This window comes from Kickxella alabastrina (genome assembly GCF_025024165.1).
Source record: "Kickxella alabastrina strain RSA 675 chromosome Unknown BX661scaffold_44, whole genome shotgun sequence".
Taxonomy (NCBI): Eukaryota; Fungi; Kickxellomycota; class Kickxellomycetes; order Kickxellales; family Kickxellaceae; genus Kickxella; species Kickxella alabastrina.
The window spans coordinates 432-20,449 of NW_026251515.1; the positions used below are offsets into that span (position 1 = coordinate 432).

The window sequence follows — 20,018 nt, forward strand, 5'->3', positions numbered from 1 at the left end:
GTTGAACGACCGGTGCTCAAAGGCCTCTGTCCGTGCCTTATCGGGCTTGTCGGCGTGCACGTGGCGGAAGCTGTTCATGTGCTTGTGCTCGTATGTGCGCGCAGTGCCCGCCTTGGCGTTCTCCTGGTGCTCGTGCTGGTGGTAGTAGTGGGAGCGGTCGTGGAAATGGCGCCTCTTTCCGTCGCAGTCCACCTCGTGGCCCTCCTGGTCGCGGTCCAGCGACAGGTGGTCAAAGGCGCGCGCAAGACCGGCCGACGGGTTGACCATGTGGTCGGAGTGCTGCACGTGCCTTGTGCGCCGGTCGGCCTCGCGGCCAGCGGCCAGCTCGCGGTCAGCCTGCTCATTGTACAGCGAGTGGTTAAAGTGCTGAGTGTGGTTCTCGTCCTCCCACATTGCCTTTGTCTCCTTGTACGTACCGTAACCCTCGTTGGGCTTGGTTATTGTGCCGACAGGGGGTGTGCCTGCAAAGTCAGCCGCACAGAAGTCAACAGCCTTGCTCTCCTTTTTTGCCTCTTCCTCGACCTTCACTGTGACCTTGACTTCCTCCTTGACCGCGGTGCACTGCTGCTTCTCCTCGACCTTCACTGTGACCTTAACATCATCCTTGTGGCAGGGCGCCGGGGGGCACGGCTGGCACGGTGGTGGAGGGCATGGCTGGCACACCTGCACAGGCGGGCATGGCGCAGGGGCAGGGGCGGGGGGAGGTGGGGGCGGGGCATCGCAGGGGGCCTGGCCCTTGCTCGGCGGGAACATCAGCATAATGCTCGAAATGGTACCAACGCAGAAGACCTCGTCCTCGGTCATGCCCTTCTTGGGTGCCGGCAGATGCGCGGCAATGTTGTGGATGTAACGGAAGCCCTCGTAGATAGTCGGCCGCGTCAGAAGGCGGTCAAACCGTGCAACAACTTCGGCTCCGAACTTGCCCTCGACGCCGGTCGGGTGCCCGTTCCGCGCCTTCACCCGCTCCTTGCACACTTTCACGTCGACATCAAAGAACAGTGCGTCGACGGGCGCAAACGCGTCCTCGGCTATCTTGACCCAGATCTTACGCTGGTCCTCGTCAAAGTTGCATCGGTCGATGACAACATTCTTTCCCTCCTTCAGGCACTTTGCCGCGTGTTGCTCGCACAGCGACCGCGAGCCCATCTCGTCCTGGTTGATGCGCTCCCACGACGGCGCGTGCGATGCAAGTCTCCTGGCGAAAGCGGTCTTACCACAGCCGGGCAAGCCGACCAAAACAAGCATCTGAGGCATGGTTGGTGATATTTAAAAACTAATCTGGCGAAGCTGCTAGAAAATAACGGGAAAGCAAAATAAAGGCAAAGTGAAGGAATTAGACTCGTGCTGTGTATTGCAAAAATTATAAACTCGATATTGAGCGCAGCGGATGATAAAGTTGGCGTAAAAATAAACAAGAGTTGAACTAGAGGAAGATGATATGTGTGGTGGGCTAATAAAATAAACGGTCCAGACGAAACCGCGTAAAATTAAAGTAAATAGCGTGTGGTGCTGTGCCAATGATGCAATAAATAAACGGACAAATAGAGGCCAGTGGTGTGCGTGGAACAGAACAAATAAATAGTTATGACGACAAAAAAATATAAAAGCAAAAGAACAAGAGACCTGTTCCAAGGACTCTGTTTATGTGCATGTATTTTTCTCCGATACAATCGACTCTCCGTTTTGCGTGTTTAGCAGTACCAAACGAAAGAAATTTTAATATGCTGTTTACGGCAGTAATGAAATCCGGTTACCTTTGTGTGTGTGAATGTGTGCTCCCGTATTGGTTATAATGCTAATGCGATAATAGCCTCGGTGGTGTTTTGTATGCTTAAAGTGTAAAAAGAAAAGTACAAAAGACCCTGGCGCTGATTGATAATGACCGTTAATAAAAAAGGCACAAGAAAGTGTAAAAAGGTTGTGCGTCGATAAGATAAAATGTGAAAGTAAAGGCAAAGATGAGGAGAAAAATGAATAACAGAAAAGAAAGAGTTGGTCGTCCCGAAAAAAACTTTGGCAGCCATTTCCTTATTTTATAACGCCAGCCTCGCAAGTGAACAAGCGTGTAAAAGCAATCAAAAAACATCAGCACTCTCTTTGCAATCGGGTGTATAGTGTGCAGGGTTAGTTCTTGTCGCAGCACACAAACCCCACGCACTAATAATGTGTGCACCTTGCCTCGTTTTCGACCCTTCTGCGCAAAAAAATAAGCTGCGCAAATCCCTCTCCTCGTATATTTTCTCCATTTTGTTTATTTTTATCTGTCCGCGCCATTCCACTTGCGCTGTGCGGTTTTCTATTTTTCTTTGTATAGAAAGCACAGAAAAATCTAGGGCTCACTCATTTTGCTTGGGATAACTCGCATTCTCCCAAGGTATAGTGTCGCCCCATGCTGGGTTCGCACAAGGTTTTTTTAAACGTACACACTCTTTCAACCGCCCGCTGCCCAATCGGGTGTCCTTACGCCTGTTTTTTTGAGTTTTTTTTGGACCTTCTCTGAGCTTGAAAATATCTTCTCATCGCATCACCTGCAGCCCAGCTTGTCCTTTTATTTTCCTGTGCATTGTCCAGCCTTGGTTTGCGATCCGTGACTCGGCTCGAGCCAGCACCCAACCCGTGCCGTCCCGTGATGTAATCACATTCTTGATTGCGCGCGAGCGCCATTAAGATTAGCTCGAGAATGCAACACCGCCTGCGACACAGCGCGGCTGTGTGTCCCGAATTTGTTTGCTTCAGCTTGGTTTGCTTTTGCATTTCTCGTCCACTTCCGCTCATAAACATTTACTTTCGCCTCCCCTCAATTCCCTCTCTCTTCAGCACAATCCACAGCACACCATACACGTCCGAATGCCATTGCCCGCAAAGCTCCGCGTATTTTTCAAAAGGCGAAACGAGCCCAAAACGGTGATATCAGTCCACAGTGAGCGCATCGTGGTACTCGTTAGCATCCTGCTTGTCCTGCTCCTGGGTTTGCCTTTGTGGTGGTCAACCACGCGCGTATATCGCGCCGAGCTGCCCGCCGAGGACATTGCAAAGTTCAAGCCCATCGACCCGCTACACATACCCTTTGTGTTCTACATTGACACAAATATGTCGATAACGGTCGATTCAATAAAGAAAATTGAAAAGAGTGCTGGGTTTCTGATTGACAAGCAGCGGGCGCTGTATGCGCCCAACGAGTGGTCCGTACGATATCAGGCGAGCGTCTGTCAGGGAGCTGCGCCCAAAATCCCCGGCCACTACACGCTGAGCATCCACGAGGCCCCTGATGCATCGGTGTCGGTAGACATTGCCGTTGGGCGCATGGCTACAGTGTTTGTGCCAAAGACGGCTGCGATAGAACCTATTCTTTCCCAGCTGATATCTACAATGGTGGCCAAAGAGGAGCAAGAGGCGCGGCGCAGGAGACCTGGATCGCGCAAAAGCTTGGGAAAAGCAGCTCAGAAGCACTCGGATCGCGCGCTCAAGTACTCAGCAGAGTATGCAGTTACATTTACGCTTCTCAACGAGGATCCTGTAGACGGCGTGTCTGTTGATTGGGATATCGAGCAAGCCGTGAGTCAGTACATTCAGCCCTTTGTAGATGCCCTGCGGCCCCTGACTAAGTTGACTATCACCTCGCAGGTTTTGCACCATGCGGGCTCGCCGCCCATCAAACCACAGCGGGCCAACAACTACACATATTTGAGCTCCGATATGCTGACGCACTTTGTCAACTCGCCATCGTGGAACCTCGCGTCGACCGACCCCATTTCGCCGATGCTCAACTTTATGCTGTACGTACCTAGCCTGGAATCTCAGCCCATGCACATAATCCAGGGCGACGCGCACAAGCAGCTGAGGACCAATGCATTCTTGGTATCGCAATGGGGCGGCATCACCATAGCCAATTTGCCCAAGGATACAATCCCCGGATCCCACATTGTGTTTTCACAAGCGCAAATGCAGGAATACATGGGCGCGTTTATTGCCCAGCTTCGTGAGCATATTGGAATCCGCAGGGACGTTCCTCTGGCCCGCAAGGGTACTCCGTTGATTAAGAACATTCGCGTTCGCCAGGCCACCGCCACGGGCATTAGCGACTGGGAGCTAGATGCGCTGCTGCGCCAGTGGCTGGTAGACAACCGAGAGACCGCCATCACCACATTACAGTCGCTCACGCGCCTTGTTGACTCCATGCAGAATATGGTCGTCATGGATGAAATCAAGACAAAGGTCGATCAGTCGCTGTTTAAACTTGGCGCCATTGAAGGTGCACTTAACGCATTTGATCCCTCAAACGCACCCATTACTGATCATTTGAAGGCCTGTCAGAATGCCGCGATGGCATCGACGCTCGCTGAGAGCGCCTTTTTTGACCCGTCCATGGTATCCATGCTGTATTTCCCTGACCAGCACAAGTATGCCATATACTTGCCGTTTTTTCTTCCAGTGGCTCTTCCTCTGCTAACAGCTATCAAGCGTGTAATCAAGGCCCGCAAGGAGGCTGCCAGAAACAGCAGGGATGTCAAGAAGACCAAGGACGAGTGAAGCGTCATTTTGCAATACACATCGATTTCTCCTTTTTTAATATTTGGCCAAACGCGTTTATAACCTGTACAGAGGCTCCTTTTGTGTGCAGCACGCTTATTTTTGCATTTAGTTAATAGTTACAACAAAAAACACAGCAAATGACAATGCTTATTGAATTTAATTGTATGAAGATACCCTTATATAAATTAAAACTCAGCGAGTGCTTAATAGTTTATCTAAAAGCGCTTAAAATTACTAGACACTTTGGCCGAGTGGTTAAGGCGGTGCCCTGCTAAGGCATTATCTTCTGGATGCGCAGGTTCGAATCCTGCAGGTGTCGGTTACTTTTTGCTATTTTTGGATTGAGTGCTTATTAGTATTAGGCACAATGTTTTCTAGTTGATTGTATTTTTAGTATTATCTTTGCCTGTTGTAAAACCAATAATTGCTTTGTTTTGTATGCAACGTTATATACCCATCCATCTAACGATCGGATGTTTTTTGTCTGTATCGAATGCTCAATACAGCATGGTAAACGCTTGTTTTCAAATGTCAGTTTCTTTATAAACATGGCTGGTCGTTCGCTCGCCTATTTTTGTATTTGTAGTACCCCGCATACTCGCCGATAAGAATGATACGGCATTTGGTTGGGGATGTTGTGTGCATTGTTTATAATTCAAGCCATTTTGTACACCCAAAAATAAATGGCGGCACCAAAGCTGCTAAAATCAGCAGTGTTGGTGTTTGGTAATTCTTATCCCATTGTGAAATCAACATTTTTTCAGCGCGCAACCGGCGAGCAACAAAAGAACAAATTTGACTGTGAAATGAAGCAGTGTTATCAACACTCTGTTTTTTCTCAATTGTGCACCACACCAACATTCCCGCTGACATTTCCTTTCAATATACACATATACCTGTAGTCCTATGGCCTGTGCGGATAACAATTTGTTTTTAATTGCACATCACTAGCCATTTTAAAGCCAAGTAAATAACAAGAGCATGGAATACAGGATATGGCTGCATATTTTTTGTTTGTTGTGCGTTAAATTGGGTAAAATGGTACTCAGAAGGTCGCACATTCTGATTTTTCCCTCGGTACTGAAACTGCACAAGCACCCACTGATATATAATGCATTAAATTTTGTGGGCGAGCGAGTGTAATAAAAAAGGTAATTGTGGATTATGTTCCTGCATGAAATTTAAGTTATTTCCGCATAAACGCTCTACAGCCAGTTAAAATTGGTTTGTATTTTCCAAAAAGAAAATTATACATGATTGTTCTGATACCAGCTGCCAAAGTGTTTTTTGCCTGCAATCACGCAATTTCTTTTTCATGTTTGTATTTTTGAGTTGGCTTGGAAATACGACTGTTGCAATATAATTGCATGAATTGCACTCCCTGAGTGAGAAAAAAGCAAGCCTAATATTTATGACAGTTGGCATAGCAAAAAACGGAATTTAATGCATCTCAAACACCCACTGTTGTTGGCAATAATTGCAATGCCAAAGCTTTAGTTCGAATAGAATAGGGGATCTAAAGAAAAAATTTAGTATATAATATATAATAATCTTGTTTCCGCTGTTTATCTGTATCTCCTTACCAAAATAAGTTCCTATTCTGACTTTCGTTAAAAATATTAATCATCACTATGAAGCTTACTATTTTTCTTACAAGTGTGATTATAATACTTTCTGTTTGTTTGCGTTGTTTGCTTGCCTGTCAATGTAGATAATGGCCATATTAGTACTGGGCTGGCAATAGCTATTAATACCAATTCATTTGACAGGAGCATTGAGACCGCTGACGACACACTTACACATACTTACAATGACAAACAGAAAAGTGATAACAACACAGCTGGTGATTTCAGCAATTACACCCTTTTTTCCTTGTTTATTACCAGCTTTTAGCTGCAGCATATTGTATGTCGTTCTTGTTGTTTTTTATTGTTTTGTTTTGCAAATAAAATGCTATTCTAAAGATAAAAATGAGAATACATACAGGTTTGAAGGTCTAGACGAATTTATAATATATCGCCAAAAGAACGGGGAGGTAATTCAAGGAAGCAAAATTATAGACACATGCAAGGGATCTGTTGATAGGTCTAACATAATTGATCATTGCCAAGATAAAAAATAAAAGTTTGAAAAGTAGAATCATAATTATTTAAGTAAATATTGGTTTAAAAATAAATTGCGTTTAATAGCTAAATTATCTGTTAAACTAATAATTTGTTTGATTCGGTATGCATCCTTGTGTATTAACCGAGATTTCAGGCATGTAAAATATATCTACTTTTGAAATAATAATAGTTGCTTTAGATAATGTTATACTTCTGCACATTGCAAGTACAGAAACCTGAATTTTACACATACTGTAAGCAATTTGGATTAATTATCTTTAAAAATTAAAATTTTGGTTGCCAACTTGCTTGTTTTGTAAAAATACAAATTTTCAAGAAACGCGCCTGCTTTTTACAAAGACAGCCGCTCAAATTTTTTATGTTGCACATGTTGTATTCTCATAATTTTGGCATGCATTATAGTATACAATATTTTTATTATAAAACAATTAAATTTTTGGTGTATTTGGTGTCCAAACAAGCTAGCCAGAAAATTATAGAATATGTCTGTCCTTTGCTACGTCATCGATTGTCTCCACCGACTTGACTGATGAGTTGTCAAACCCACGCATAATCTGGTTGTGAGAAGTATGTGGAGTGGCGGCTGACATGCCTTTAATTGGGAAATACCCTGAGTTTACTCCTGCTGAATCGCCATTATCAATGGGATGACCAAAACCTTGAATAATAAATGATTGATCACCATTGGCTGCACTCTCACAGAGTGCCTTATCTGCTTGGTTTGAAACCGAACTACTCATTCTTAAGTAATGCAGGGGGCCATCGGTGCGCACATTAAAATTGCCCTCGTACATGTCCTGCAGACCATCGGTTCTGAGTCTCAGCAGCCACTCGCGCTCATACTCCCTGGGCCGTATGATGCTCATGACTACCGGGTAACCAATGATGAGAAGAATAATGCCGTTGATAATGATGACATCGCCTATAGTCTCAGCCACGCGATATCCGAGAGTGTAAGGATACTTTGCATGCGTGTAGTGTACAACATTGGTCTTGATCATGGCCGCGATTCCAAAGAAACTGATGCACAAAAACTCGTAAAACTCGTTGAATGTCGACTGAATGTTGCGCAGACGGTACATCATGGCAATGATGATAAGCCAGTTGGCCCACAGCATGGTGAGCGTGACAATCACGTATCCATCGGTCGTTGTGCATAACTCGTAATCCTCCCGATATCCAATCGTCAGCCTGTCAGGCATAACCTGAGTTACTATCGAGTAAATAATAATAAACGCAAACAGCAGAACGCTAGGTGCATAGTATGCCCAGCCACTGGTTGGTTTGTTCTGGTTGAACACGCGATCAAGAGCATAGCACCGACTGAACAGCACCGTTGTGTAAATGAAGCAGAAAAGCACTCGTACCCAAACGTTCCAAAACTTGCACAGGCGCCAAGGCCCTTCGAGAAGAACATGGCCGTTCATTGGAATGTCCCCGACGAACCACATTATGCCGGAGAAGAACATACACGTTGTCAATAGCATATTCTTAGCGCGGATGGGACGGTATTTGTACTTAGACCAGGCAATAACCATAAAGATAAAGGTAACCCCAAAAATCGCGCTGCTCAGACCAATTACGAGCGTGTCAGTTTTACCAACAGGGTACACGCGCATTTTAAATATTTTTTCAAGCGTTGCTATCCGTTCCTCCTGGCTGTTGAATATGCCCACAGCATTTCTGGGTGTTGCTCTGAGTTCGGACATCAAACTGGTTAGCGCTGTGTAAAATTTGCTGATGTAGCCGTGGACTGTTTTATTTTTGCTCAGGCGTTTGCGGCTTTATCGGTGGGTCGTTAATTGATGCTGGCTGAAACTAGCGCGTACAAACAAACAAATAAAATAGTAATAAATTTAATAAAGGAAGCGTATAAAATAATGATGAATGAGGTATTAAATATCGGGTAAGGAAAATATAAGAAGTATCATTAACGTAAAGAGGTGACGAATAAGCAGAAAAAGAGAAAAAGAGAAAAAAGGAGAGGCGTGCTTGCCAAACTGATTACTGAAGCCTAAGGGGTGTCACATATTATACCTCCAAAAAATATTCAATCCGTTCATCACACCTGCCATTTCTGAATATTTGTTTTTTATTTACCAAAAATGGGTGTTTGACTTAAGCCAAAATATATAACACCGCGCCGAAAAAAAACATTATATATACTATGCCGATATACTTGATAGCACCAAGTGAAAAATAAAAATAAGGAATGATCTTCGCATGTCGCACACCCGCTTAAAACTTGCTATTTCCCGTTTGCTCATTTGTGTTCCTTTTATAAATCCGCAATAGGCAGACTGCCTTGAAAACTCATTCTAGTGCATAAACTCCCGTGGACTTTAAATATGTGGATTTATGTAAATTTGTAAACGCGAAAACAAGTCAGTCCACATTCTCACCCGCCAGCGATCTGCAAATTTGTAGCGAGAAAGGCCGATTCAATATTTATACTTTCGCGAAGAGTGGCCTTTTCCTTTGTAATAAAAATAGCAATCCAACCTCACTCAATGCAAACAAGTAGGAGCAATATTGCCAACAAGTTTCATCCAAGCACGCAAACAAGAGCATGAATGTTCTGAAGGGATTGCTGCCGACAATGCAGCAATCGCATTAATAGACACAAATTGCATTTTATAAGTTAATCAAGTTTTCACTTTAGTCGCTAATCTAAAATCTCAATAGGGGATTTATTAACGCTGATATGGATCAAACAGGCATAACGAGTGGCCAGATGCAGTGATTGCCAGGGCAAACAATATAATTAAATTGCCCGTCCCTAAAGAGCCAAAAAAAACCCTTGAGATGTGCGCTCCCAATTGCGCGCCGAGCACCATTGCATAATCCAAAAATAAAAAATGAGTTTGAGTAATGCAAACCAAAAAAAAACCGGATACACAGCATATGTGATTGTTAATGTTCCATATTTGCTGGTTGTCATTCTAAGTGATTAGTATCTGCTTTTGACAAAGTGAACCCACACCATACAGACCGAACAATCGACGGGGTCTGTAAATATGATCGCCAGTATATGCAGGATGTTGGGCAGATATAACGTATTTTTGTTACCAGAACTGTCGAAGCATTATTGATTGCGTCATATGGCGGCAGTCATTTGCACTTGCAGACAAGTCGTCATTTGTGTTTGGGAAAGTGCAATGTGTAAAATCAAATGGAAGTATTGACGTTTCCAGCGCAGGTCACTTGGGTATACCGCACGCGTTTTCACCTTGCATCCGGTTGAACTTTTGCCTTTTACACTCAACGCAGCAGCTAGATATGCTCAAGAGTTTTGGTGTGCCAAAAGACTAACGATCAGAACCAATCAGATTAGTTTGATTAATAAGCCTTCTTGGCTCAGATGGCAGAGCGTCTGCCTAGTAAGCAGAAGGTCACCAGTTCGATTCTGGTAGAAGGCATATCTTTTGCCAAACAAATACTTACTTTTATTTTTATAAAAGTAAGCCGTTTTGCAAAAAAGTAATGGGCTCAGCCGGGACTTGAACCCGGGACCTCTCGCACCCTAAGCGAGAATCATACCGCTAGACCACTGAACCCTATTATCAACTAATTGGCTGTTTTTACGAGCTACTAACTGACTTTCTGATCAAGCTACCTTGCCACACTATACATCAATATTAGTTTGGTTAATGCTTTTGAAATTTTTTAGTCTTTTTGTTGTATATTGTCGTGCTCTATAAAAATGTGGGTCTAAATCGATATATTCAAGTCTTAAAAATTACTTGCTTAACTGAAAAAGGGGGCAGCGCTGTAAACATCATGGTGTTCCTTGATGTCAGCCAACAATAACAGAAATGTGTATAGTGGCCATGATGGCGATCTTGATTCTTGAAAAGGGAAGATAGTGGCTTGAAATGTGTGTTGGGCACCACATATATTGTTGTGAGCAATATGGGCGGTATTGCTCGTTTTTATCTTTTTCAAACAGATAGTATAGTCTTTCTTTACACTCGTTTTTATCTTCTTCAAACAGATAGTATAGTCTTTCTTTACACTCGTTTTTATCTTCTTCAAACAGATAGTATAGTCTTTCTTTACACTCGTTTTTATCTTCTTCAAACAGATAGTATAGTCTTTCTTTACACTCGTTTTTATCTTCTTCAAACAGATAGTATAGTCTTTCTTTACACTCGTTTTTATCTTCTTCAAACAGATAGTATAGTCTTTCTTTACACTCGTTTTTATCTTCTTCAAACAGATAGTATAGCCTTTCTCCACATTCGTTATTGTTTTGACCAAACCATTAATAATATCCCGATTCACGTTATCACAATAATTCTATTGTTTTTAAATACCCGCGACTCGAACAAGACTTTGTGGCTGCGGCGTATTTTGGCGCAATTTGTCTGAAACATCAAATTCCATAGTTTTTGGATGTTTCTCCACCCATTGTGACTGGCATTCTGTTTACTCATTCCTTTTTGTTTTAATTCTCACATCTCTCAATTTTTGTGCTATACTCCAGATTCCTTTTTTGGTTTTGGTTTTGGTTTTGGTTCTGTCTTTTTGTGGTTCATTTTGTATCGATTGTATTCAATCCATTTACTGTTCCTCTTTCCCCCGCGCTTATTTTAAGCACAGGCATGCTATTTTGTTTAATTTTTATTGACTTCGTGTGCGTATCAGTCAGACCAGTTGGTTGATGTTAGCAAGCGCCCTGAGAATAAATGATGTCTGCCTGCTTTGGTATCTATCTCGGGCCATGTCTAGTGCTCGCTCTCGACGTTTAAATTGTTTTGTGAGCTTACATATTGTGTGGCTGTATGGTCGACTATGATAATACACAGGTCTGATTAAGTAAAAAAAGACAAGGAAAAATAGTGGATGCCTGTCTGTACGCATCGTTTTTGGTATATTAAATAGTTAGAGACGTGGTTTGATACAGTCATATAAGTCTCAATTGGGTTGAGGAAATAGAAAAGTATGCAATGCAGGGCATCGATGACAACAATGGCGATGTGTGCAAAAGTTAACGTCAGCTACAGGATTTGAACCTGTGCGGGCAACGCCCAACAGATTTCGAGTCTGTCGCCTTAACCACTCGGCCAAACTGACTAGTAATTATTACCAAGCTACTGCTCTGATTTCTAAATGGGTTATCTTTGAGACCATCCAATCTTGATTTATTATGTTTGCTGCTTGTAGTTTGTAAAGCGGTTTTTGACACCTGGCTTGGTTATAAAAATACTGCGAGCGCCACGTCATAATTTGTTTGACAAGTTAATTTTACAATCAATCAATTGGTGAAAGGTTACAATACACTGCCTCGCGCAGTGATCTGGTGGTATGAAAGTTTTAAAGTTTTCAAAATATAGGTTCAATTATTCATGTACAAATTTAGCATAGTTGTCTTTAGACCGAGCCTCAAAAACCTCCTGTATAGATTCAGGCAGGTGCGAGACAACCTTTGCAGGGGGGCCAGCGGCAACGACACTGAATGGCGGAACAACAGTATTAGGGGCAACAATGGCACCGTCTTCGATCAAGCAGCAGTCCTTTATGATAGCAAAGCGTCCGATGATGCAGTTTTTGCCAATAACAACGTAGGAACCGATAGACGCAGCTTCGATAATGGTGTTTTCGCCGATATCCACGTGGTCTCCAATTTTCAACGGGTAGTAGCTGAAGACACCCTTGTAGGATTTGTGGGGCGGGCGTAGGACGGAATAGGGGCCGAGAGAGCAGAAGCGGCCGATGAGTACGGATGCCTGGTGTGTGGGGCCGGCGCGGCGGAGGTCGCCGCGGATTGTGCATTTCGGGTGGACAATTGTTTTGCCGCCCAGGACTATGTTTTGAGAGCCCGAGATTAGTGAGCGACGGCTGACTTTGTTGCCTGTGTCTGTTTCGATAAACTCTGCCTTTATGTAGGTGGAATAGGGGGTCTCCATTATTATTATAATTGTTGCTATATGTAGAATGAGTATTAAAATGGAAAAAAAGAAAATAAATGTGGGGTTGCGAAATTTATGCTGGCGAGAGAAGAGGCAGCGGGCGGCGAATGTCAACAATATGCAAATACACACTCTCTAGCAATGGAGGATCTGCAAGTAAGCAGCAGCAATACAACAAGCCCTTTGGAGTTTGAAATAAGGCGTAGGGTATCTCTGGCTCAGAGTCGAACCGAGCCGCCGATTATGAAATTTATGCAGGCATAAAATGGTTGAATTTCAAAGAGAGGGCCGACTCTGGTTCAAAAAGAGCAAATAAAAAATTTATTATTTTTTTCTTCTTTTTTCTAAGCGCGAATAAAAGAGCAAAAGACAAGGAATTAAAGCAAAATTGATTGAGGTCAAGAGTTTGGTGGGATGGATTCAAATTGATTGGAGGCAAATTTCCTTTCCTTCTTTTTTCTTCACTCTTACTCTTTGTTATTGGCGAAAAATAAAAATCAGCAACACAGAAACTAAAGTTTTATATTATATAAATTAAAATGACCACTACTTCGTTCGTTCGCCCCAGCACCAGACCCGACGAGATTCACGCGTTGCTTACAGGAGTGGAGCGGTACAATCCGCAAAAGGCCGGACAGCTTGAGGATTACCTCCTGCGCCAATGCGCCAACCCGGACCACACGACCAACCACGACCTTATGGCCAACTTGGCACTTCTCAAGATGTACCAGTTCAACCCTGACTTGGTTGACCTGGACGTCATCCGGCGCATCCTCGCCAAGGCGTTGATTTCAGCCAACAGCGGAGACTTCAACCTTTGCCTCTACCTGCTTTCGGAGGAAATCTGCAAAGACCAGTCGATCAGCAAGCTGCTCAGCCTTCGGGACTACCTGGAGCGGGCGCAGTTCATCAAGTTCTGGAAGGAGATTTACGGTAACGATGACGACGAGGAGGAGTCCGTGGTTGACGGGATTGCTGGGTTCGACAACGGTCTGCGCAAGCTGATTGTCGGCGACATCACGGGCACGTACCAGACGATCCCGGCAAAGTCCATTGAGGCTATGGTCAACCTGGACGAGGAGGCGGTGCTGCGCCTGGCCAAGGAGAACTCATGGGCGGTCGACGCGCAGGGCGTCGTGTCGCTGCCGCTGAAGACGGCCACCGAGGCCAAGACGACGGTCATCAAGGAGAACGTCAAGTTCGAGCAGCTGACCAAGATCCTCAGCGCGTCGAACGACATTTAGAGAGGGTATTTTGATTCGTGTTTTAATAAAATAGCAATATTCAAGGCATCATTCGGGGGGTGGGTTTTAGCTTGGGTCTCCCTCAAAGCTCTCCAGTGTGGTATCATTCGGGCGCAGCCTTCGACTGGGCCTCCTCGAAGCTCTGCAGCGTGACGGTGGCCATGAAGGCAGGGATGCTGCCGCGCTCCTGGAGCCAGAAGCGGATGTCGTTGGCCAGGCTCTTGAGGTACAGCTTGCTGCCGCCGCCCGACAGGTGCATGATGCCCTGGTCGGCGTCGCCGCTGGTGAAAACAAAGCTCTGGTCGACGTCGGCGGCGTACATGGAAGTCAGGCGCACGCTGCCGTTGGGCAAAAAGTCGATGCGGTAGCCGAGGATCGAGTAGATGGCGTCGCGCAGCTCGCTGGCCTTGCGCTTCCACTCCTTCTTGAGGCGGCTAATCATTTTGGCTGAGACGTCCAGCTGCTCGGCCAGCCGCTGGTTCTCGGAGCGTAGGTTGTCGATGGAGCGGAAGAAGGGAGCGGCCGTGGCGTCGTCCGCAGAGGCGGCTGCGGCGTCGTCCGCAGGGTCTGCTCCCGCCCCCTTCTCAAGCCCCCGCAGCCGCTCCAGCAGCGCGGCGTTCTCGGCGGCCAGCGCCTTCAGCCTGGCCGAGCGGATGGCAAAGTCGCGGGCCGTGGGGTTGTCGACCAGCTGCAGGATGCGCGTGGTGCGCGGGTCGCAGCCCAGCCCGGCGCCGACCTGGAGCTCGAGCCTGGCGGCCTCGCGCTCCAGCGCCTCAAAGCGCTCCAGCAGCCGGCGGTGGTCATCGCGCGCGCTCTCGGCGTCCTCGCGGTAGCCGCGCAAAAGCTCAGCCGACGCCGCATTGACAGCGCCGATCCTAGCGCCACTGGCATCGGCGCCGGAGTCGGCTGCAGCGACCCAGGCGCGCAGCTCGTCGACGAACATCTCGAGCTGGCGGATGCGCAGCGCCTTGTGCGCGTCGTAGTTTCCGGGCATCATGCTGGCCTCCTCGCGGTCGTACGAGTGCAGCTGCGCGCGCGCAAACTCCGCCTCGCGCACCGCGTGCAGTCGCGCGCCATCAAGCCGCGCCGCGCGCTGCGCCTCGGCGTCGGCCTGCGCCCGGAGGCGCGCGCACTCGGCGGCAAGCTCCTCGCAGCGCGTCTCAGCGCTGACGCGGTGCTGCTCGGCTTCGGCGCAGGCGGCCTGAAGCGCGGTAGCGCGCGTCTCCAGCGCGCGCAGCGCGTGGCGCTGGTCGGCCACAGTGCGCGCCACGGCGAATGGCGAGCCGGCATTGGGCGCGTCGGGGGCTTCGAAGACGCGCTGCCATTGCGCGCGCTCTTGCTGCAGTGCGCTGAGCTGCGCTGCGGTTTCGGCGTGTGCGCGCTGGGCGTCCTCGAGCCGCTGCACTTTGGCGCGCAGAGCCTGTGCGGCCTCGCGCTCCTGCTCTTGCGCCGCGGCGGCCTGTGCCAGCCGCTTGGCCTCGGCGCGCAGGTGGCAGTTCTGCTGCTCGACAGCCTTGATGTACGCGCACTGCTCGGCGAGATCGCGCTCGAGCTGCGCGATGAGGCCGGGCGGGTCCCGTTTGCTCTCACGTATCGGCATGGCGTCCCCCCCGGCTGCTTGGCTCTGCATTAGGCTCTGCTCCCCGGCTGCTTGGCTCTGCATTAGGCTCTGCTCCCTGGCTGCTTGGCTCTGCATTAGGCTCTCCTTCTCGCGCTCCGCCCGCGTTGCGCGCAGCAGCAGCGCCTCCTTCTCGGACGTGTGCTCGGCAGCCTGGCGGCGCATGGCGCGCGCCACGTCGTCCAAGCGGCGGTCAGCGTCGCGCACCGTGGCGTCCATCTGGTCAATGCGCGCCTCATAGGCAGCGCGCTGGCGGGCCAGCGCCGCCTCCGCCCCCCTGCGCGCACAGGTCAGCTTCTCCTCCTGCTCGAACAGCCACCGGCGGTCGCGCTCCAGCGCCTCCACACGCTTCGCCTGCGCAGCCACCTCGGCCTCCAGCGCCTGCCGCAGCTGCACAGCCTCGGACCGCTCGCGCTCGCGCTCCAGCGCTGCCTGTTGCGCGTCGAACCGCGCGTCCTCTGCCGCCCGCCGCAGCGCATTTGCCTGGCTGGCCGCGGAGCTGTCGCGCTGCACGGATGCCAGGATGCTGCGCGACGGCGATTGCAGGAGACTGTCGAGGAGCGACGCGGTGCCCTGGGCTGGCCGCGCGCGCACTGGCGTGTCGGGCCCGGCCCCGAGCCCGGGCCCGAACCCGAGCATCCAGGGCGCTGGCGAGCGGATCCCGGGGCTGCTGCCTGTGCTGGCTGCGTCCAGCCGCCGCTTTGTGCCGCGCGCCGCTGGCTGCTCGGTGATTGTCAGGAACCGCGACCGAATCGCCGTCGATGGCGGCACTGCACTCTGGAGCTGCGTGGGCTGCAGCTGCTGCTGCCTTCGCTTGGCCAAGGGCGTCTCGCTCGTCTGCATTGCTCTTTAATGTGAAAGTGAAGGTGAAAGTGAATTCGAATTCGAATGTGATTGTAAATGTGAAAGTGAATTCGAATTCGAATGTGATTGTAAATGTGAATGTGAATGTGAATGTGAATGTGAATGTGCTTGCTTGTGTTTTGTACAAGGGGTAATCGAAAGCAATAAGAAGGTAAAGGACCCGCGACTAATGCGGGCGATTGAAGGCTTTCGAAATCGCAACAAAAAAAAACAGCAATATAAAAGCATGGAAGCTGTCGATTTTGTTGGTCGGCGGTTGTTTTTTTCAAAGGAACTTCCGACTTGTCTCAATTAACGTAATCGACCAGATTGGGGGAGGAAAAAGGGGTTGAGACAACTGCTTTCGGCACCCAGGCCGACCTCACAGCTTTGCTTCCCCTTTCAAACAACTTGAACTTGTACAAAAAACTATTATTTATCCAGGAAAATGCCAAAGAAATTCCCCGGCGAAAACAGCAAAGGTAACTAAACACACCCACGCCTCTCATAGCCACCACACTTTAAACCACTACCAGCTGGTCCAGCCAGCCAGTCAGCCCAAATGAACTAACTTTTTTTTCTTTCTTTTTCGCCAATAGTCTCTGCTGCAAAGGAGAAGAAGGCTGCGGCCCAGGCCGAGAAGGACAACCAGAAGCGCTTAGACAAGGAAGCCAAGGATTCGGCCGAGTGGAACAAGGGCGCCAAGCAGGGCGGCAAGAAAGAGGACCAGGAGGCCAAGCGGCTCGAGAGGCTGGCCAAGAAGCAGGAGGCCGACGCCCTGCTGCGCGCCGAAGAGCGGGAGATCGCAAAGTCAGCCGCTGCAAAGACCGGGCCCGCCAAGCTCGCCCCCGTCCAGTCCAAGAAGCAGCCGGTGCTGCGCGGCGCCGAGAAGAAGGCCGCTGCAAAGGAGGCTGCCATCGAGGTGATCGAGCACGTGCACCGGCCTATGGAGACCTTTGCCGCAAGCAACATCGATGATGCGCTGGACCTGTTCGACAATATCCACACCAGCACCAACGGCGATGAGGCTGCGGCTGCCGTCGATGGCGCGCAGGCAAGGAAGTCCGGCATGGGTGCCATCATCGACCGCCACCCCGAGCGGCGCGCCAAGGCCGCGTACCCGGCCTACCTGGAGCGCGAGCTCGAGATTATGAAGGTCGAGCACCCGGGGCTGCGGCAGCTGCAGATGCGCGAGCTCATCTGGAAGACCTGGCTCAAGTCGCCCGAGAACCCAATGAACCAGGCCCATGTCGCATACAACGCCACTGGCGAGGAGATGGCTGCCGCCGTCGAGGAGCAGCGCCGGGCCATCCAGGACCGCCTGCGCATATAGTTTTTTTTAAATCATTTTTATTGTCAATATTTCTTGCGCTTCGCATACTCCATGACGTCCAGCAGTTGCCGGATCTCCTGCACCTGCTTCGACATGGCCTGGACGCCGCGCATCGACCGGTCCAGGTGCTGGCACTTGGCCACCAGCTGCCGCTTCTGCTCGACCGACTGCATCACCGCTGCCTCCAGACCCTTGATGCTGGTCAGTGCCACCGCCTCGGCCCCCGCCTCAATCTCTATGCGCTGCTCCAGCCGCTCCTGCAGCCGGTCCGTGTACGTCGTCAGCATCCGCGATAGCCCCATCGCCTGCTGCTCTAGCGCGTCCAACACGCGGATGCGCTCCATGTAATCCTCCATGCTCTTGGTCTCCATTTTGCTGTCTCAGTAGGAGCGATGCCGTTGTGCTGTGAGGATAAATGCAACGTAAATCGTGGAATTCAACTTGAATGAAACAAAAAAGGATAGCAGCAACAGCAGCAGCAACAAGCGAAACAAGGCCATTTCTGCAGCTTGTCCTTTTCATTTCGTTTTCCTTTTTTACGGGATTGCAAAGGTCTGCGGCCACGTGAATCATCCCCGATGCCGAGCCATACACACAACTTCCGCAGCTGGTCGAAAAATACGCTTTGCCTCGGCTGGCCTCAGCTGGCAAGCAAAACAAAAAAAATCGGCTGCCTCTTTGCTTTCTAAATAAACTCACTACAAATATTATATTTTTCACCAACCGGCCCACACAATGGCTCCTGCTCCGTTGCTCCCGTTCCAGCGACAGATCCTGGACGGCCTGCTTGACGAAAACGCCCTGTGCGTCGTTGCGCGCGGCCTGGGCCTCGAGCGCATTCTCGGCGAGCTCGGCCGGGCATGCGCAACCCCACAGGCGCTAGTCTTTCTCCTGAACGCCAGCGACCAGGATGAGGACAGCCTAAAGCAGCTTTTCGTGCAGATGCGCTCAGGCGACGGCACCAACAAGTCCACGCAGCTGCAAGTGATCAAAAATGAGACCAACTCAGCAGCACGCGCACACCTCTACCGCAAGGGCGGTCTGGTTTCTGTAACCTCGCGCATCCTCGTCGTCGACCTACTCAACAAGCTGGTCCCCGTGGAGCTCACCACGGGCATTATTGTCTGCAACGCCAGCAGGGTGTCGGCCGAGTCCATCGAGGCCTTCATTCTGCGCCTTGTACGCCAGCAAAACCCACGCGCCTTTGTCAAGGCTCTATCGGACGCGCCCGAGGCATTCACCATGGGCTTTGCGCCGCTGGAAAAGACTCTGCGGGTACTAGGCCTGCGCCACGTGCACCTGTGGCCTAGGTTCCACGTGGCTGTGCAGCGCGATCTCTCCAAGGCCTCGGCGCCTGTCGTGGAGCTGCGCCAGCCGCAAACGCGCGCCATGGTGGAGCTGCAGCAGGCCGCATTGGACTGCGTCGCGGCAATGATCTCAGAGCTATGCTCGTCAGCCAAGGTGCTGGACTCGGCCGAGATCAATGTCGAGGCCAGTCTTTTTCGCTACTTCGACGCCATGGTTAAGCGGCAACTTGCACCATACTGGCACCGGCTCAGCGGCCGTGTCCGCGGGATGGTCGCTGATCTGGCCAGCCTGCGCCGCGTCGCCGAGCTCATTACTGCATACGACTGCGTGTCGCTGCAAAGGTATCTCGACACCTTGCTGATTTCCAACAAGCCCGGCCCTGGATCCTCATCTGCCCCTGCCACATGGCTGGCCAGCGACTCGGCTAATATCCTGTTTGCCGTGGCCAGGGCACGCTTATTCCATAGGGCGCCCGCTGACCAAGTGCCCGAGGAGACCAAGGTGCGGCTGCGCGATCTGGGCTTGCCTGAGAACATTGCGCCAGTGCTCGAGGTGCCGCCAAAGCTGCAGCTGCTGGCGCAGATACTGGATGAAATCGGCGCAATCAACCATGGTGCCTCTAAGCAAGGCAAGGATGCCGGTCCCGTGCTTATAATGGCCGGGTCGTCGCGAGAATGCCGTTTGATCCGCAGTTACCTCGTCACCCTAAACGACATCGTTCGCCTTGACGTGCCCGGCAAAGAGGGCAGCGGCAGCGAGCACCCGCGCATGATGGTTAATCTGCTGCGCGGCTTCTTCAGGTGGAAGGCCCAAATGGCCAGACCCGAGAAACCAGCAGTTACCGGCTTTTCTGCACAGGCACAGGCGAGATCAACGCCGCAGACAGCACGGCCAGCGCAACCACATTCTAATAACGGTCAGGGCGCTGGCCAGCTGCGCAGATTAGCGCCACCGACTAAACGACGCCGCACACGAGGCGCCTCGACAGCCTCATCAGGGGTCCTGCGCGCACCAGCGGACGAGCTTGAACAAGAGTCCGCCGAGCTCGCAGCCACTATCAATTCCAGGGACGCGGCGGCAGACAATGGCAACAGTAGCGGC

At 49.7% G+C, this 20,018-nt stretch overlaps 5 protein-coding genes and 4 non-coding genes across 9 annotated transcripts; 4 read left to right on the top strand and 5 right to left on the bottom strand.

The window, feature by feature from the left end:
* Nucleotides 1-825: 825 nt before the first annotated feature.
* On the bottom strand, nucleotides 826-1,260 carry BX661DRAFT_135357 (AAA domain-containing protein; the record flags this gene model as incomplete). Its single annotated transcript, XM_051532652.1, has 1 exon — nucleotides 826-1,260. A coding segment is annotated over one exon (435 nt), but the record flags the coding sequence as incomplete, so codon positions are not given.
* Nucleotides 1,261-2,726: 1,466 nt separating this feature from the next.
* Nucleotides 2,727-4,624, top strand: BX661DRAFT_189572 (phosphatidylinositol-glycan biosynthesis class S protein; the record flags this gene model as incomplete). Its single annotated transcript, XM_051537592.1, has 1 exon — nucleotides 2,727-4,624. A coding segment is annotated over exon 1 (1,511 nt), but the record flags the coding sequence as incomplete, so codon positions are not given.
* A 146-nt stretch (nucleotides 4,625-4,770) lies between these two features.
* On the top strand, nucleotides 4,771-4,852 carry BX661DRAFT_t142. The gene has a single exon. It is a non-coding gene; the product is annotated as a tRNA-Ser (tRNA).
* Nucleotides 4,853-7,132: 2,280 nt separating this feature from the next.
* BX661DRAFT_189576 (uncharacterized protein) lies at nucleotides 7,133-8,599 on the bottom strand (the record flags this gene model as incomplete). The annotated part of the gene is made up of 1 exon (XM_051537593.1): nucleotides 7,133-8,599. The coding sequence occupies exon 1, from the start codon at nucleotides 8,366-8,368 to the stop codon at nucleotides 7,133-7,135; it is 1,236 nt and encodes a 411-aa protein (XP_051388605.1). The 5' UTR covers nucleotides 8,369-8,599.
* Nucleotides 8,600-10,005: 1,406 nt separating this feature from the next.
* Nucleotides 10,006-10,078, top strand: BX661DRAFT_t143. Its single transcript has one exon. It is a non-coding gene; the product is annotated as a tRNA-Thr (tRNA).
* Nucleotides 10,079-10,144: 66 nt separating this feature from the next.
* BX661DRAFT_t150 lies at nucleotides 10,145-10,216 on the bottom strand. The gene has a single exon. It is a non-coding gene; the product is annotated as a tRNA-Pro (tRNA).
* Nucleotides 10,217-11,653: 1,437 nt separating this feature from the next.
* BX661DRAFT_t149 lies at nucleotides 11,654-11,735 on the bottom strand. Its single transcript has one exon. It is a non-coding gene; the product is annotated as a tRNA-Ser (tRNA).
* Nucleotides 11,736-12,887: 1,152 nt separating this feature from the next.
* Nucleotides 12,888-13,822, top strand: BX661DRAFT_189579 (armadillo-type protein). Its single transcript, XM_051537594.1, has one exon. The coding sequence runs from the start codon at nucleotides 13,111-13,113 to the stop codon at nucleotides 13,813-13,815; it is 705 nt and encodes a 234-aa protein (XP_051388606.1). The 5' UTR covers nucleotides 12,888-13,110; the 3' UTR covers nucleotides 13,816-13,822.
* Nucleotides 13,823-17,632: 3,810 nt separating this feature from the next.
* BX661DRAFT_201126 (uncharacterized protein) lies at nucleotides 17,633-17,980 on the bottom strand (the record flags this gene model as incomplete). The annotated part of the gene is made up of 1 exon (XM_051538473.1): nucleotides 17,633-17,980. The coding sequence occupies one exon, from the start codon at nucleotides 17,978-17,980 to the stop codon at nucleotides 17,633-17,635; it is 348 nt and encodes a 115-aa protein (XP_051388607.1).
* Nucleotides 17,981-20,018: the final 2,038 nt, after the last annotated feature.